This window comes from Mauremys mutica, chromosome 6, assembly GCF_020497125.1.
Source record: "Mauremys mutica isolate MM-2020 ecotype Southern chromosome 6, ASM2049712v1, whole genome shotgun sequence".
NCBI classification, from domain to species: Eukaryota; Metazoa; Chordata; order Testudines; family Geoemydidae; genus Mauremys; species Mauremys mutica.
Genome location: NC_059077.1, coordinates 85,806,361 through 85,823,219, shown reverse-complemented (window position 1 = coordinate 85,823,219; position 16,859 = coordinate 85,806,361). Strand labels below are relative to the sequence as shown.

Genomic DNA, 16,859 nt, shown 5'->3' with positions numbered 1-16,859 from the left:
TAAAATTAAGACATAATAAATTGGGTGAATACCTAGATGGGTGTACTGGTACTAAATCCATGATTACACAGTGTTGTAGCGCTAGGGTGACCAGACAGCAAGTGTGAAAAATCGGGACGGGGTGGGGGTAATAGCCGCCTATATAACTCTAAGCCCCAAATATCGGGACTGCTCCTATAAAATCGGGGCATCTGGTCACCCTATGTAGCACTCCACAATTGATCCAGGCTACTGGCTAAAGAGCAACAAAGAGTCCTGTGGCACCTTATAGACTAACAGATGTGTCTGACGAAGTGGGTATTCACCCACAAAAGCTCATGCTCCAATACTTCTGTTAGCCTATAAGGTGCCACAGGACTCTTTGTTGCTTTTTACAGATCCAGACTACACGGCTACCCCTCTGATACTTGGCTAAAGAGAGAGTTTTACACCCTTCAAAATAACTTTCCACACATTCCACAGATTAAAAAAGAATCAACTATGCAACTATATATTAGTAACAGGTTTCAGAGTAGCTCCGTGTTAGTCTGTTTTCTGTGAGCTAGCAACATGTTTTATAATTGTCCCAGAAAAACCCAAATACACACCCAACGCCCAGGGGAGGTTATGAAATGCACCACGCACAGGGAGGAAGCTCAGCGTGAAGGTGCAGGAGGGATTTGCCCCACAGCAGCAGGAATCACGAGGCTGAGCTGTCAAGCCGCTGCTGCCTTCCTGGCAGGGTGCGCCCGCGCTTGGGTTTATTCTCCATCCTCCCGCCCCGCGGGACCTGACGGGCTCCAGCAAGGACAGGGGCCACGCCAGCCCCGCGCTGCGAACTGCCCACCCGTGAGGCCGCCTCACCGGGCCGGCAGCGAGGGGCCCCGCCGCCCCCGGGGAGCCGGTTTCCCGCAGCGCACAACTACCGCCCGCTGGGGTCGAGAGGCCGGGCCGGCAGCGGGGGGCGAGGGGCGGCAGGAACTCAGAGGCCCGGCCCGGGGTTCCCCCTGCAGCGCCAGGAGCCGCGGGGCAGCGAGACGGGCCGGGCCGCAGGCTGGGGGGAGAGGGGGGGGAAGCTGCTCCGCGGTCACCGCGGGGAGGGGGGTCAGGCGCGCGCGTCCGGGAGCCCAACAGCCGCGGAGGGGTCGTGGGAGGGGCTCGAGAAGAGCCGCGGCCCCGGGCACGACACTCACCCTCGGCTCTTCCGGTTATTGCTCCCGCTTCATTGTGCCGACTCGAGGCGGAAGCGCCTGAAGTCCTGCACAAGCCCGTCCGGGCAGCGCTTCCGGAAACGCTCCCCCATTCCGTCATCACGCGCCGTAACCTGCCCGGCGCGCGGCGATGACGTCACACTCCGGCCGCCATGACACTGGAGGCAAAGTAGAACGCGCTGCCCTGTGCCCATGGACAACGGGAGAGGACGGGGCTGAGGGGCGGAATGGCCTCCTCGGTGGTCAGAGCCACGGTCCGGGCCGTGAGCAAGAGGAAGATACAGGCCACCCGGGCCGCCCTTACTCTGGTGAGCATCGCGGGGGGTCGCGCGGCGCCCGTTAGCCCCAGGGCCAGGTCCGCGGGGTGGCGGTGAGCGGGGCCGGTGCCCGGCGGGGTGTGGGGCGCGTCTCCGGGCGATGGGTGCCCGGCCCCTGCCGTGGTGAAGAGCGGCCCCATGGCCTGTACTGAGCAGCAGTCCGGGGGCGGGAGGGGTCTCCTGACCCGAGGGAGCAAATGACCGGGGCCCCCTCCCGGCCGGGCTGTTCGCCGGCGGGCCTGGCCTGCGCTCTCGGCTAGGTCCAGGTGAGAGCTGGGGCGGGCGCGCTGGGGTAAATCTTGGGTCACCTACTGTCGAGGTTTCATTGCGAGGTTGGCGATATTTGATGTTTTCCGTAAAGCCCCTGCTCCTGGAATCACTAGATTACACGGGACGCTTGGCTTTCACTTACCTTTCAAGGAGCTGTCACCTCTCGTGCTTATGCAGGAAAGCTTGACAGGGGCAAGTAAACTCACGGTAAGGGCTCGTCACCCGAAGACACACAAAAAGATCCCTGTATAGAAATACACACACGCACAAGTATATATTTTAAACCTCAAATTTCAAACCAGTCTTGTGTTTTTTACTATACTGACTCACTATTTTGAATTTTTGGATTTGGCAAAATTTATTATCTACAGTAACAATTCAAGAATCTCTAGCAAATGATGCCATACAGGGATGTCACCTATGCTGTGGCTGAGGTATTACAATATGTTAACAAGGGGGCATGGGAAGAAGCTGTGGTGGTGATACGTCAACTGTACCAATGTTAGCACAGGTCAGCCCTGCATTTCTCTCTACCCGTCTGCACAAAGTACAGTCAAGATTTTTAAAATCTGTGATTATGCTATAGAAATGTGCCTCTCGTGCCCCTGGTTTACATGGCACTTTGTTAAGGGTACTTCCCTTGTGCTGTGTTCTACTAAGGCCCTCCTTGAACTGCCTGTAATGTGTTTGCGTATGTACATGTAAGTGTGTATGATATATATAAAAATAGGTAAGATTTTTGCTTATGACCATCAGTTGCTTATTTTTCTTTTGATGTCATGTCAGAATAGATCTGTACAGCGTGTCATCATCTAAAAATGCAGAAAGAAGGCTCAGAGAAGGGCACTGAAATGAGAAGGCGCACAAGGCCGCCTAGGGGGTGGGGCAGCAAGTAGGACAATTTGCCCCAGGCCCCACAGGGGCCCCCACAAGAATATAGTATTCTATAGTATTGCAACCTTTTTTTTATGGAAGGGGCCCCAAAATTGCTTTGCCCCAGGCTCCCTGAATCCTCTGGGCAGCCTTGCAGGCACACTTGTGAATGAGAAGGCTTCTGATACTAGGACTACTTTCTTAGAAAATACAATAGTAAGAAGACCAATGATAGAAATGAAAGAGACAGAAGCCTACTTAGATGTTCTTATATATCCTTCCCCCCACAGTATATAGGGGGGAATATATATACCTTGCAATGACGGCTACAACAGTGCCATGCGAACGCCTGTTCTCACTTTCAGGTAACATTATAAATAAGAAGCAGGCAGCATTATCTCCCGTAAATGTAAATAAACGTGTTTGCCTTAGTGATTGGCTGAACAAGAAGTAGGACTTGTAGGCTCTAAAGTTTTACATTGTTTTGTTTTTCAGTGCAGTTATGTAACAAAAAAAATCTACATTTGTAAGTTGTACATTCACGATAAAGAGATTGCATTATGGTATTGTTTGTTTGTTTTGTCATTTTACAGTGCAAAGTGAGCACTTTTATATTCTGTGTTGTAATTGAAATCAATATATTTGAAAACGTAGAAGAACATCCAAAATATTTAATACATTTCAATTGGTATATTATTGTTTAACAGTGCGATCAAAACTGCAATTAATCGTGATAATTTTTTTATCATGATTAATTTTTTTAGTTAATCACGTGAGTTAACTGTGATTAATCAACAATCCTAAAAATTAGAGTTTACAGAAAGAGGAGGTGAGATACAAGTGCTTTAAAAAACATAATCTTGACTTGCCTGACATTTTTTCATGTTAAATTTCAACTATGATAGTGAGAAGGTAGGTGAGGTTATATATATATATATATATATATATATAATTGGATTAACTTCAGTTGGTGGAACACACAAGCTTTTGAGCTGCACAGAGCCCTTTAGATCTGGGGAAGGAAATCCGCGTATCTGAGCAAAATACAAGTTGGGATAGATTGGTAAACTTATGGCAGAACACAAGAGGCCACTTAAAGTGGTTATTTGAGGGTTAGATTAGTATGCATAAGGGACTTGAAGTGGGCAGTTAAGGTTGAGCAGGTGGGGAGGGGGGTGTTACAAATTGGTTTTATGGCTCATTACAACAATGTCCATGTTGAGTCCATGTTTTTTGATGTCTAGCAGAGTTATGAATTTAAGTTCCCAGGCTCGCCTTTTGAAGATGTGCAGATTTCCTTTGTGGATAGATATTGAAAGTGAAAAGTGTTTGCCCATGGGTGATGAAGTATTTTTGTCTTTTATCATTTTTCTATGCAAGTTCATTCGACAGCGTAGTGATTGTCTGGTTTCTCCCAAGTTGTTGGGGCATTTGATGTGCTAGAGCAGAGGCGGGCCACATCCGGCCTGTGGGATCCTCCTGCCCGATCCCTGAGCTTCTGGCCAGGGAGGCTAGCCCCCAGCCCCTCCCCTGCTGTCCCCCTTCCCTCACACCGCGCTGCCTGGAGCACTGGAGGCTGAGGGAGCAGGGGGCTTGGATAGAGGGCAGGGGAGTTCGGGGTGGTGGGCAGGGGGCAGGGGTGTGGATGGGGTTGGGGCGGTTGGGGGGGGAGAAACGGAGGGTTGAATGGAGGGAGGGGTTCCAGGGGGGCCGTCAGGAATGAGAGGAGGGGTTGGATGGGCCAGCGGAGGGCAGTCAGGGGCAGGGGTTCTGGGGAGGCAGTCAGGGGCCAGGGAGTGGGGTGAATGAGGCAGGAGTCCCGGGGAGGGCGGATAGGAGGTAGGGGCCGGGCCACGACCCCCCTCCCCTAACCAGCCCTCCATACAATTTCCAAAACCCGATACGGCCATCAGGCCAAAAAGTTTGCTCACCCCTGTGCTAGAGGATGCACACCACATATTGTGATAAGCATGTGTAGTTCTATGAATCTTGAAACGTGTTTGCGAGGGGGAGTAATTGATCATCACTGCAGTGGTGATATGTCTCAAGTTTTGCATCTGTTGTAGTAAGTTCTTGTGCCACTTTGAGTTGGTGTATCCTGGTCTGTGGGGAGCTTGCTTCGGATGCCCAGCTTGGTGAGGCCTAGGCGCTGTTTGAAGGCCAAGTGTGGTTGGGAAAGATTTATTTCAGGATGCGGTTCCCATTAAATATGGGTTATAATTATTTGATAACCCAGATGGATTCCAGTGTGGGATGGTAGCAGTGTGCCATCAATGTGCTTGTTTGGTTTTTTCTCTATCGAAGCAGGTTTTTTTCAGGGCATTTGGGTGGCTTTTTCCATGGTGCAATCTGCTTCTCTGGTAGAGTGTCCTTGTTTGAAGTGTGTTAAGGAGTGTATCCTAGATTTTCTCTTCAAAGCATATTCTGTGCTATCTGAGTGTCTGGTTGCAGAGAACAGATTTTTCTGGTGTGTCTGAGGTGGTTGCTGGATCTGTGGAGGTAATGTGGTGATCTGTGGGTTTCTTGTGTAATGTCATTTGTAGGGTTCCATTGTTGAAGCCAATCATGGTGTATAGCAGCGGTGGAAGTAAGCTGATACAGGCCAGTACGGCATACCAGTAAGAAAGTGGCTGAAGCATTCAGTACCAATTGGTAAAATAGGCTAGGTTTAACTTAATAACAAAAAATCTGATTTATCACTTGTTTGCAGGAAATATCCTTCTCTGCAAGCAAACCGACCACCCCTAAGAGTAGTTGGAGAGGGAATCAGAGTTGACCTGAGAGATTAGGAGAGCTGAAAGGCAGCAGGTGTGTGTGTGGGGGGGTCGTCTAAGTTGCGCAATGTGAGCAGGACCCAGGAGTATGATTGTAACCCACCCGGTTTGCTCTTGGACTGGTTCTCCTGAGGGCCACCTGCACTCCAGCATGCAGATCCACACACATGGGTCCTTGGGGGACGAGGCAGCTTGGGGAGCGAGTGTTGTGTGCACCCTGCAGGATGGAGGGGTGGCTTTGTGCTCTGCTTCCAGCCCTTGAGTTCATTCATTATTTAGCCAGCTGCAGGAGGGAGAGCTCACCTGGCTGCAATTGGGGAGAACCAGAGCCAGGGAACGCGCCTTCCTTCTCCTGTGTCCGGGCTCTTTGGGGGAGTCTCTGCAGCAGTTCCTGTTGCAGGCAGCTGTGGAGTGCCAGAGGCGGGGGACGGGGGGGGGCTTGGCAGCGCGCGAGCTGGGTTCCAAAGCAGCTGGCGCCCCGGGTGAAACTTCTTTATCTCGCACCTCTTTCCCACTGGAGGGGCTTCCTGCTGTTTTCTGGTCTGTAACACCCCCCAGGCCTCAACAAATGAACAACCTGAAAGTCATCCACAAAAGGGTATATCTACATAGCCGTCGTTAAAGCGCTGCTGTGTAGTTGCGGCTCCAGCACTGGGAGAGAGATCTCCCAGCGATGTAATAAAACCACCTCCGCGAGGGGAATAGCTACGAGCGCTGGGAGCACGGCTCAATACGCTGTAGCACTGTCTACACTGCAACTTTACAGCATTGAAATTTGCATCTCTCAGAAGGGGTGTTTTTCACAGCCCTGAGTGAGAAAAGCTTCAGCGCTGTAAGTGGCAGCGTAGACAGTGCTACAGCCCTGGGAGCTATTCCCCTTGTGGAGGTGGTTTTATTACTGCATGGGGAGAGGTCTCTCCCAGCACTTGAGCTGCGGCACTTTAACATCAGCTGTGTAGACATAGCAAAGCTACTACTAATACTCTAGAATAAAACTAGTAGGCAGCTACTGTATCAGAGTTATGCAAAGGGATCCATGAAGTTAAGTGTGTAGGAGTGGAGTTGGGAAGAGGGGTTGCGATATGACTGTTCCAGTAAGAAATTTAAGTTACTTTCACCCCTGGTGTACAGGAAGTTGATGCAGGTGTGGGGAGTGATGTGGGAGTGTTCTAGAGAGAGTTTGATGGATGGGTGGTGGTGGTTCAAGTTGTGGTGGAAATCTGAGGGAGTTTAGGTCTTCTGTCCAGACAATATTAGGAATGGCAACATACAAAAACCTGTAGGAGAACACTTCAACCTCCCTGGCCACACAATAGCAGACCTTAAGGTGGCCATCCTACAGCAAAAAAACTTCAGGACCAGACTTCAAAGAGAAACTGCTGAGCTTCAGTTATTCTGCAAATTTGACACCATCAGCTCAGGATTAAACAAAGACTGTGAATGGCTTGCCAACTACAAAACCAGTTTCTCCTCCCTTGGTTTTCACACCTCAACTGCTAGAACAGGGCCTCATCCTCCCTGATTGAACTAACCTCGTTATCTCTAGCTTGCTTCTTGCTTGCATATATATATGTGCCCCTGGAAATTTCCACTACTTGCATCCGACGAAGTGGGTATTCACCCACGAAAGCTCATGCTCCAAAACGTCTGTTAGTCTATAAGGTGCCACAGGATTCTTTGCTGCTTGTCCAGACAATGAAAATATTATCAATCTTTCTCAGGTATATCATTGATTTCATGATTAGTTTTTCCAGAAATTCTTCCTCAAGGTGGCCCATGAAGAGGTTGACTTATTGGGGAGCCATCCTAGTACCCATTTCTGTTCCCATGGTTTGGACAAAGTGTGTGGTATTAAATGTGAAGTTGTGAGTGAGGATGAAATGGGTGGGATTAATAATGTGTTTAGGGTGGATATCCAAGTATTGTAAGTTCTCTTGTAGGTATTTGAGGTAGGCAGCAATGCCATTATGATGAGGGATGTTGGCGTGTAACGAGGTGACCTCCATGGTGGCAAGGATGATGTTTGGAGGGAGGTTGTTAATGTTGCAGTGTTTCTGGAGGAAGTTGATATTGTCTTGAAGGAAGCTTGCCTTTTGTGTGGTGAGTGATTTGAGGTTTCAACCATAACATTATTTTAATTATCTTGTATTCATAACCTTACGTATCTCTTTTAATTTAAAAAACCAAACCTACAAAATAAAAAAAATTGTAGTGGTTATCTGTGACAGTTATTGGCAAGAATACAATATGAAGCCAAAGGACTACTGGGGCATAAACTGATTTCCAGCTCAGATCAAGAAGTTTCCCTTCTGGATAATTTTTCAAGGTTAATCTATATATTGAAGACTTATCTGAATAGCTGCCAACACTCCACATGCATACAGGATTTGGGGGACAGGCTTGGAAGGAATTGATTTTAAAAAATCACAAATTACAGATGTAATAGCTTTATTCAAAACTAAGACACACAATGGTTTAAACTTCAGAACGCCTCAGTGCACGATCTGCTTGCTTGGGCTGTGTGCTGAGATTGGCTGTGTGCTAAAATCGGGACATGAGACTTAATTGATGGTCTTATCAGATTCAGAAGGAAAACGGCATCAGAGTACCGTTATTTCGACTTGAGAAGGTTATCTTCACAATTATAAAAGCAAGAGTTCATTTAAAAAAAACAAAAAAAACTTAACTTCTGTAGAAACTGCCCCCTATTCACTATGGAAATTTCCTGCTCACCATTGATAAGTGGAAGAATGTATTTGTCAATTTCGGCTTTCTTTTGGTAGAGGTATACCATTATGAAGGCTTATATTTTCATTTGTATTAGCTGCCAATCTTCACTATGGGAGACATGCTATTGAACTAGATGTGTTTGGTCTCTGGTATTGCAATTCCTGTGTTTCCCTGGTGACTGAACATCAGGCAACTTGCAGGTATATAAAGTAGACTTCTTTGATGGCTTTATTTGTTTCTGAAGCCAGTTCTGTGGCACCTAGACCTTGATAAGACTGATTTCTGCAGAGCCGGAGTCTGGGTAGCTTCTCATAGAAACTGTTAGATTAAAGATCATAGTTTAATCACAAGACAATGTATTTTATTATCTTAAACTGAAAGAATTTCAAAATTCTCAGTCTTGCAATCTATGTTTAGTTATTCTAACATTTCACTCAGCACGATATTGCAGTATATGGTTGCAAACTTAAAAAAATAAAACTCTTGTGGCGACCTTCTCAAGAAGTTTCTCAATTTTCAGTCTGTATTTTTCAAAAAGAGAATCTAAATTTTAGTCCCAAACTTCCTGTGATGTTCATTTACTATCTACAAATGTGTAGTCTGTCTGGGTGGGAAGCAGGGGGTTATTTGATCCCCTTTACATTATGTTTTCAGCTTATGGTGAAATTAATTTATAAACTTTGCTCTTTTCAGTAAATCCTCATGTGCATTAACCAGGTTAGTTCTATGAGGCCTTGTCTACACTAAAGGGAAAAGTTGATCTAAGCTACACAATTTGAGTTATGTGAATAGCATAACTCAAATTGATGTAGCTTAGATCTACTTACCGTGGAGTCCACACTACGCAGCGTCAACAGGAGATGCTCTCCCGTTGACTCCCCCTACTTTTCTCAATCAGGTGGAGTACATTAGTCAACGGGAGAGCGACCAGCGATCGCTCTCCCGGGTCTTCACTAGATCCGCTAAATCAACCGCTGATGCATCGATCCTCCGGTAAGTGTAGACAAGCTCTGAGTCTATATCTGAAAACCAGCTTAAAATTATGCAATTTAGGGTGTTAATTGTAGTTTGTAACCGCAAAACACAACAAGTTAAATGGCTGGTTTATACTCTCGCTAGTGACACCAATGCAAGAGGAGTACTTCTAACGTGTGGGAGGAGAGGCTGAACTGAAAACTTGAAAGCTGTGAAGCTGGAATGAAACTTAGTTTTTATTTGCAGTGGACAGTAGAAGCAGTAAAAGACTGAATGTTATTCAGAACATTTAACATTTTTCAAAGCAGGGAAAAGTTAATAAAATCTCTTTATTTTTCAGACTCCATCAGCTGTACATAAGATAAAAGAGCTTCTTAAAGATAAACCTGATCATGTAAGTACAAATGGATGGCATTCTTGTACACCATTCTAATATTTTTTAGCTTACCTTATGAAGAGCACTCTTATTTATTATTACACTAGCAGCTGTCTGTGAAGTACTTGTAATGATTTCCTAGTATGGCAAGAGATCTCCAACTATTGATGTGAAGGTATTCTTCAAATAATGTAATGAAACTTCTAAAATTCTCAAAGCAGGTTATTTTGTTGTGAAGTATGTTATGTCCTCATAATGTTGCCCTTTTGGCCTGAGAGTTAGCCAGTATTTGGGGCCTTGCCAGCTTGTTTCTGTTAGGAGAAGACATTGATGCTACTAGTTAGGTATTTCTTTGGTGTGATCCTGTTTATTTACAAGAATGTACACAAAGGTGTTTTCCTTACTCAGAGATCCAAGTTTGCTCCAGCAAGTACTGTGCCCAAAAGAAAGTCTGTCTCTTATCTTCTTACCAGGGCCACTCTCACGATGACGTTTCTTGCTTTTTGTTTCACACACATAACTACAACCAGTCAAATCCCTCATCCCTGTGTTTGTAACTAGTCCTAAGGAACCCTCTTAGCCCACATGGTTTAGCTTCTGCTCAACATTGCCATGTGGTCGTTGCCTTGGGTGGTGGCTTGCTTGTTTCCAGCTATCCCTACATACAGGGGCAGATCTTGTTGGTGGCAGCGATTAACACTGTCCAACACAATAATTATACAGATTATTTCTCTTCCTCCCTTACTCATAATTATGTAGTAAAGATTTCATGTGTCTGGTACTCCCTCAGGGAACTGATGGGCAGGATCCCCTGGGAGAATAACATGAGGGGGAAAGGAGTCCAGGAGAGCTGGCTGTATTTTAAAGAATCCTTATTGAGGTTGCAGGAAAAAACTATCCCGATGTGTAGAAAGAATACTAAATACGGCAGGAGACCAGCTTGGCTTAATAGTGAAATCCTTGCTGATCTTAAACACAAAAAAGAAGCTTACAAGAAGTGGAAGATTGGACAAATGACCAGGGAGGAGTATAAAAATATTGCTCAGGCATGCAGGAGTGAAATCAGGAAGGCCAAATCACATTTGGAGTTGCAGCTAGCAAGAGATGTTAAGAGTAACAAGAAGGGTTTCTTCAGGTATATTAGCAACAAGAAGAAAGTCAAGGAAAGTGTGGGCCCCTTACTGAATGAGGGAGGCAACCTAGTGACAGAGGATGTGGAAAAAGCTAATGTACTCAATGCTTTTTTTGCCTCTGTTTTCATGAACAAGGTCAGCTCCCAGAGTGCTGCACTGGCAGCACAGTATGGGGAGGAGGTGACCAGCCCTCTGTGGAGAAAGAAGTGGCTTGGGATTATTTAGAAAAACTGGACAAGCACATGTCCATGGGGCTGGATGCGCTTCATCTGAGGATGCTAAAGAAGTTGGCAGGTGTGATTGCAGAGCAATTGGCCATTATCTTTGAAAACTCATGGCAATAGGGGGAGGTCCCGGATGACTGGAAAAAGGCTAATGTAGTTCCCATCTTTAAAAAAAAAAAAAAGGAAGGAGGAGGATCCGGGGAACTACAGGCCAGTCAGCCTCACCTCAGTCCCTGGAAAAATCATGAAGCAGGTCCTCAAGGAATCAATTCTGAAGCACTTAGAGGAGAGGAAAGTGATCAGGAACAGTCAGCATGGATTCACCAAGGGCAAGTCATGCCTGACTAACCTAATTGCCTTCTATGAGGAGATAACTGAGTCTGTGGATGAGGGGAAAGCAGTGGATCTGTTATTCCTTGACTTTAGCAAAGCTTTTGATACGGTCTCCCACAGTATTCTTGTCGGCAAGTTAAAGAAGTATGGGCTGGATGAATGGACTATAAGGTGGATAGAAAGCTGGCTAGATCGTCGGGCTCAACGAGTAGTGATCAATGGCTCCATGTCTAGTTGGCAGCCAGTTTCAAGCAGAGTGCCCCAAGGGTCAGTCCTGGGGCTGGTTTTGTTCAGTATCTTCATTAATGATCTGGAGGATGGTGTGGACTGCACTCTCAGCAAGTTTGCAGATGACACTAAACTGGGAGGAGTGGTAGATACGCTGGAGGGTAGGGATAGGATACAGAGGGACCTAGACAAATTAGAGGATTGGGCCGAAAGAAACCTGATGAGGTTCAACAAGAACAAGTGCAGAGTGCTGCACTTACGATGGAAGAATCCCATTCACTGTTACAGACTAGGGACCGAATGGCTTGGAAGCAGTTCTGCAAAAAAGGACCTAGGTGTTACAGTGGACGAGAAGCTGGATATGAGTCAACAGTGTGCCCTTGTTGCCAAGAAGGCTAACAGCATTTTGGGCTGTATAAGTAAGGACGTTGCCAGCAGATCGAGGGACGTGATTATTCCCCTCTATTCGACATTGATGAGGCCTCATCTGGAGTACTGTGTCCAGTTTTGGGCCCCACATTACAAGAAGGATGTGGAAAAATTGGAAAGAGTCCAGTGGAGGGCAACAAAAATGATTAGGGGGCTGGAGCACATGACTTATGAGGAGCGGCTGAGGGAACTGGGATTGTTTAGTCTGCAAAAGAGAAGAATGAGGGGGGATTTGATAGCTGTTTTCAACTACCTGAAAGGGGGTTCCAAAGAGGATGGAGCTAGACTGTTCTCAGTGGTACCAGATGACAGAACAAGGAGCAATGGTCTCAAGTTGCAGTGTGGAGGTTTAAGTTGGATATTAGGAAAAACTTTTTCACTAGGAGGGTGGTGAAGCACTGGAATGGGTTACCTAGGGAGGTGGTAGAATCTCTTTCCTTAGAGGTTTTTAAGGCCCGGCTTGACAAAGCCCTGGCTGGGATGATTTAGTTGGGAATTGGTCCTGCTTTGAGCAGGGGGTTCGACTAGATGACCTCATGAGGTCCCTTCCATCCCTGATATTCTATGATTCTATGACGAATGGCTGTTCGGAATAGACAGTGTCACTGTGCAGAGTGTTTTCTGGTCCCTGGCAACTACTCTTCAACTGTTGTTTATGCAGATATTCGTTTGATCTGATCTATGTGTAGTTAGAATATATTAACTAAATTATGAGTCAGAAGGGCTTGCTGGGTCAATGTTGAGCAGATCTTAAAAATGGGAAGGGCTGAGTTGTGAAGATTGAGTGGTAATATGGCTAATGAAAATTGCAGTCCATGTAACTTTTTAATATACTGTCAAATAGAAATATACTAATCAACATAACTATGCTGTGAAAATGTAACTGTATTTGGCTCACCCTCAAACTTGCTAGCATTACGTAAATTGCTTCAATTGCTCCTACAATGAGGACAAGTAAGCACCAGCCTGCAACTCATTGCAACAGGCATACAGAAGATCTGTACTGTGATTTTTACTGGGGTGGATGAGAACCAGGTGAGAGAATTTGGAATGCATCCCATTAAGCCCTGGAACTGGCTTCCTTTCTCTGGTGAGTGAGTGTTCAAGTTTGTAAAGTGCTGTGGTCTGACAGTACTATATAAACAAACTGTCTCATTTGAAGTCATAAAACCATTTGTCTTTGAAGCAAGATTTTCTCATCCAAACTGCTTAAAAGACCAAACACTTACAAGGGTGCCAACAGTTTTACTAGTGAATTACATTAGATTGCTATTTTTACACACTGTAGGTCTTTGTCCACAATAGGAAAACTTATATGTGTAGCTTTCCACCATTGCAACACTGCATGTGATAGCAAAAGTAGAATGGAAGTTGTAGTAGAGGCAGGGCTCAGGCTAACCCTGACAATATGATGGTAGAAGTGCCTCTGCTCCGTTGACATTTTCACCACTGTTACTACCACTAGTGTAGAATTATAGGTATAAATTGTACTAGTGTAGTGCATGGGAGTTAGGCTTCAGTTTGAGTATATATTATGCATTTTATAACTTAAACTCTGACTCACTTTTCTAGTCGGTCCGTACCAAAAAAAAGCAACCCAAGACATTTTGGCTCTTCATTCCTAAAATGAATTCATCCTAATTTTAACCCTAAATGACAAGGGAAAAACATTGAGCAGTAGCTATCGAGTTGATTCGTGCACTTTGTTTCCAACTTTTTGCTGGCACACTGTACATTTAAATAAAAGTGAATAAAACTCTTATTTCAGGTAGGTGTGAAAGTTGGAGTCCGTACAAGGGGGTGTAATGGACTTTCATACACATTAGACTATACAAAATCAAAAGGCAACTCTGATGAAGAAGTAATTCAAGATGGTGAGTGTTTATTTCTTCTTATCTATTTGAAGCAGTAAAAAGGGAGGAGGGCAGGTGCAGAATAACTTGATTACTAAACGTCCAAACTATAATGGAGTACAGACAGGCTAGAATTTACTAGCTGCATGAAATTATTGCGAAATCCTTGGATGCCTTGGTAGGAATTGCTGTTGCTGTCACTTTAGATTCCATTGTAAAAGTACCTACTTGTTAAAACTTCCTGGATTAAATTAAATGCTGCTAGCACAGAGGTTGCCTTTTCCCTCCCCACCATATGTCCAGGCTCACCATGGGTTGGAGTTCTCCAGGGCCTGGGAGGCTACGTTTCCATCTGGTGGTGGGGTGGCAGCTTTAAGTTAATACTTGAGTATCATAGGATCCTCCTTGTGCAGGTTGCTTGGTGGAGCACATCCTCCAGCAGACTTTGTCACAAGCACTTCTTTGTCAGCACAGCCTACTTCTGTTGGCCAACCTTGGTGGCTCCAGGCCCCTGGGGTTGCTGTATCCCTGGGTTACATTGATATACACTGGCACTGAATATACTAAGATGAAACAAAGGACCTTCCAAAAAACACAGCTTTTATATAAACAAATGGATTCCCTTCTTGGGTTTATCATTATTGGTATTGTTTTTTATTTCTTCATCTGCAAATTGCAAAATTGGCGTATTAAAACGAGGAATCATAAATAGTCTATAAATCAAAAGTGCAGTCTTAATGTTCAACATCCTGCAGCCTGTAAAACTTCTGTACGTTATTGGAACAGGCAGGATTTCTGGCTATTAAGACTTTAGAAGCACTAACTCCTAGCCCTGATTGTTTTGCTTTATAGTATATTGGATGGACCTTACACCTCCCACTAGTACAGAACTAAATATTGCTAGTAACTCAGCTTCACCCGTATAACTTTGGCAAGGGGAAGGATAGTCCATTTGAGAAGGAAATAAGAAAATATTTTTGAGGCAGGTTTTCTTTAAAAAGTCAGCTGCTTGAAAGCAGCGCAGATCTTTGGAATGTTAGTAATCCCAGTAGAAATGGATTAATGAACATAATTCATAGACGCCAACGTCAGAAGGGTTCACTGTGATCATCTAGTCTGACCTCCTGTGTAACACAGGCTATAGAACTTCCCCCAAAATAATTCCTACATCATATGTCTTCTTAAAAAAAAAAAAAAAAATCCAATCTTGATTTAACAATTGTCAGTGATGGTGAATCCACCATGGCCCTTTAAGTTCTTCCAAGGGTTAATTACTCTCACTATTAAAAATTTACATCTTATTCCAGTCTGTGGGAGTGTCAAAGCTGCACTTTATTGCACAGTTACACAATTACATTGGCATGACCCCTCATGAAGTGTAAATAAATATACCATAATATCAGTACTCAACCATTTACAGATAGCAAGTGATAGTAAACTCAACTTTGAGTTCTTTAGCAGAGGCAAGAAAAGGATGAATATCCTGAAAGTAGTAAGAAAATGCAGCAATAATTTCACTGACAGACCTCAGTTTTTAGCTTCATTTTATATCAGTTATCTACCAGATTGTACTGTAACACAAGACCTGTGTCAGATTACATAACAGTTGTTTTGTTTTGTTCCATTCAAGGAGTCAGAGTGTTTATTGAAAAGAAAGCACAGCTGACACTTCTAGGAACTGAAATGGACTATGTAGAAGACAAACTATCCAGTGAATTTGTTTTCAATAATCCAAACATCAAAGGAACATGCGGCTGTGGAGAAAGCTTTAACATTTGAAATCTCAGGACTATTACCTTGGCTTTTAACACCATGAAACACTTCTTCATCAGTGTGACTTTCTAAAGCTGTCACATTTCTTTCAGGTTTTTAGGCTTTGTAAAGTGTGGCTGCATTTCAAGGAAAATAAAGTGAATGCATTTGGAAATGTAACCTGTGTTAAATTTCAGCACTGGTGTATTTATGCAGTAATTTGGGGTGAATTTGGCTTTAGACAGAAGAACAGCGAGGTGCAGTAGCACTTCTGTGTTTTGATATGTGAAGGGAAATCTCAATATTTCTCCTTTTGTCATTTCCCTCTCCTTCACCCCTGCCAGCCCCCAAAAAGTGTTCTGTAAGAACACACTCTGTATGTATTCTGCTTTAATTAGAAGAAAACGGTAGGAATGTATATGTATGAATAGGCTTAAAAATTAATTTACTCATTTAAAAAGAACACACACACAAAAGAAGGTATGCATCTGACAGAGGTTTCCAATGTCTTCACCCCTTGATACTTGAGTATGGATTTACTAGTGATCTGTTCTCAAAGAAAAATTAATAAGCTCTAAGAGTGAGGAAATCCTTATGTAATGTCACCAACCGTGGTTACATGTTGGAATGAGCTAATTCAAGTCTCCAAAGTTATGCTCACCCTTTCATTTTGAGTTATCTTAGTGCCTATGTAAATGTGTTCCTTTCCTTGTAGCAAGCACAATCTCCTTGCTGCAGCCAGGAAGACCAGTAGTGTGGTGTTCAAGAATAATGCAACATCTTCAACCATTTGAATGTTAAGGCAGAATGTGCACAGGCCTCCTTTTCCGACATCCCATTTGTCTGTCTTTTCCTCCAGTTGACCAAGATAGCAAAATTCCTAAACTGCTTCCAACCTAGGTCCTCACTTTTTGCAGTACATGTATGTATTCCCCCTATGCTGTCTGGTCACCCAAGGAAGTTGTTTTATGATGGTGGAAGGAATTTTGTCACTTTCCTGTGATCATACTCATGACTGACTTTCTTTCAGAGCTCAAACCTCATTGGTAACTTGAGTAGATGTTAGGCTTTGCCTGGTAAGGTTGACTCTAAATTCTGTTCAACAATTGTTTGGGGTGAAGGTAACTTTGTAAAAGGAAAATTTCATTGTAGCTTAAAAAACACTTCAGAATCTTTGGCCTATATAAAATCAATGACATTAGCTTTTTTGTTAAACCAATACTGGCATTAATTTAAAGGAAGACAAAACGTATTGCTTGGAAGAAGCCATTTGCTTTGATAGAAACTAGTTTAATCCCCCTCTCGCTCATTAAGATCCCTCCGGAAAGCCAGGGTAATTTAAGTGCACCTTGCAGGAGGAGTAGAGAGGGGAAGAAGCTATTTTTACTAGAGTAGTTGAGCT

General features: G+C 44.4%; 2 protein-coding genes across 2 annotated transcripts in view; one reads left to right on the top strand and one right to left on the bottom strand.

Moving 5' to 3' along the window:
* Positions 1 to 1,337, bottom strand: part of TUT7 (terminal uridylyl transferase 7) — a 47,009-nt gene extending 45,672 nt beyond the window's left edge. The window contains exon 1 of the mRNA XM_045022199.1: positions 1,173 to 1,337. The gene's annotated coding sequence lies outside the window, so the exon portion shown is untranslated. The remainder of the gene's footprint in view (positions 1 to 1,172) is intronic.
* Positions 1,221 to 15,627, top strand: LOC123373280 (iron-sulfur cluster assembly 1 homolog, mitochondrial-like). Its single transcript, XM_045022201.1, has 4 exons — positions 1,221 to 1,498; positions 9,470 to 9,523; positions 13,621 to 13,726; positions 15,336 to 15,627. Exons 1-4 carry the CDS (start codon positions 1,418 to 1,420, stop codon positions 15,482 to 15,484), a joined length of 390 nt encoding a protein of 129 aa, XP_044878136.1. The 5' UTR covers positions 1,221 to 1,417; the 3' UTR covers positions 15,485 to 15,627.
* The last annotated feature ends 1,232 nt before the right edge of the window (positions 15,628 to 16,859 follow it).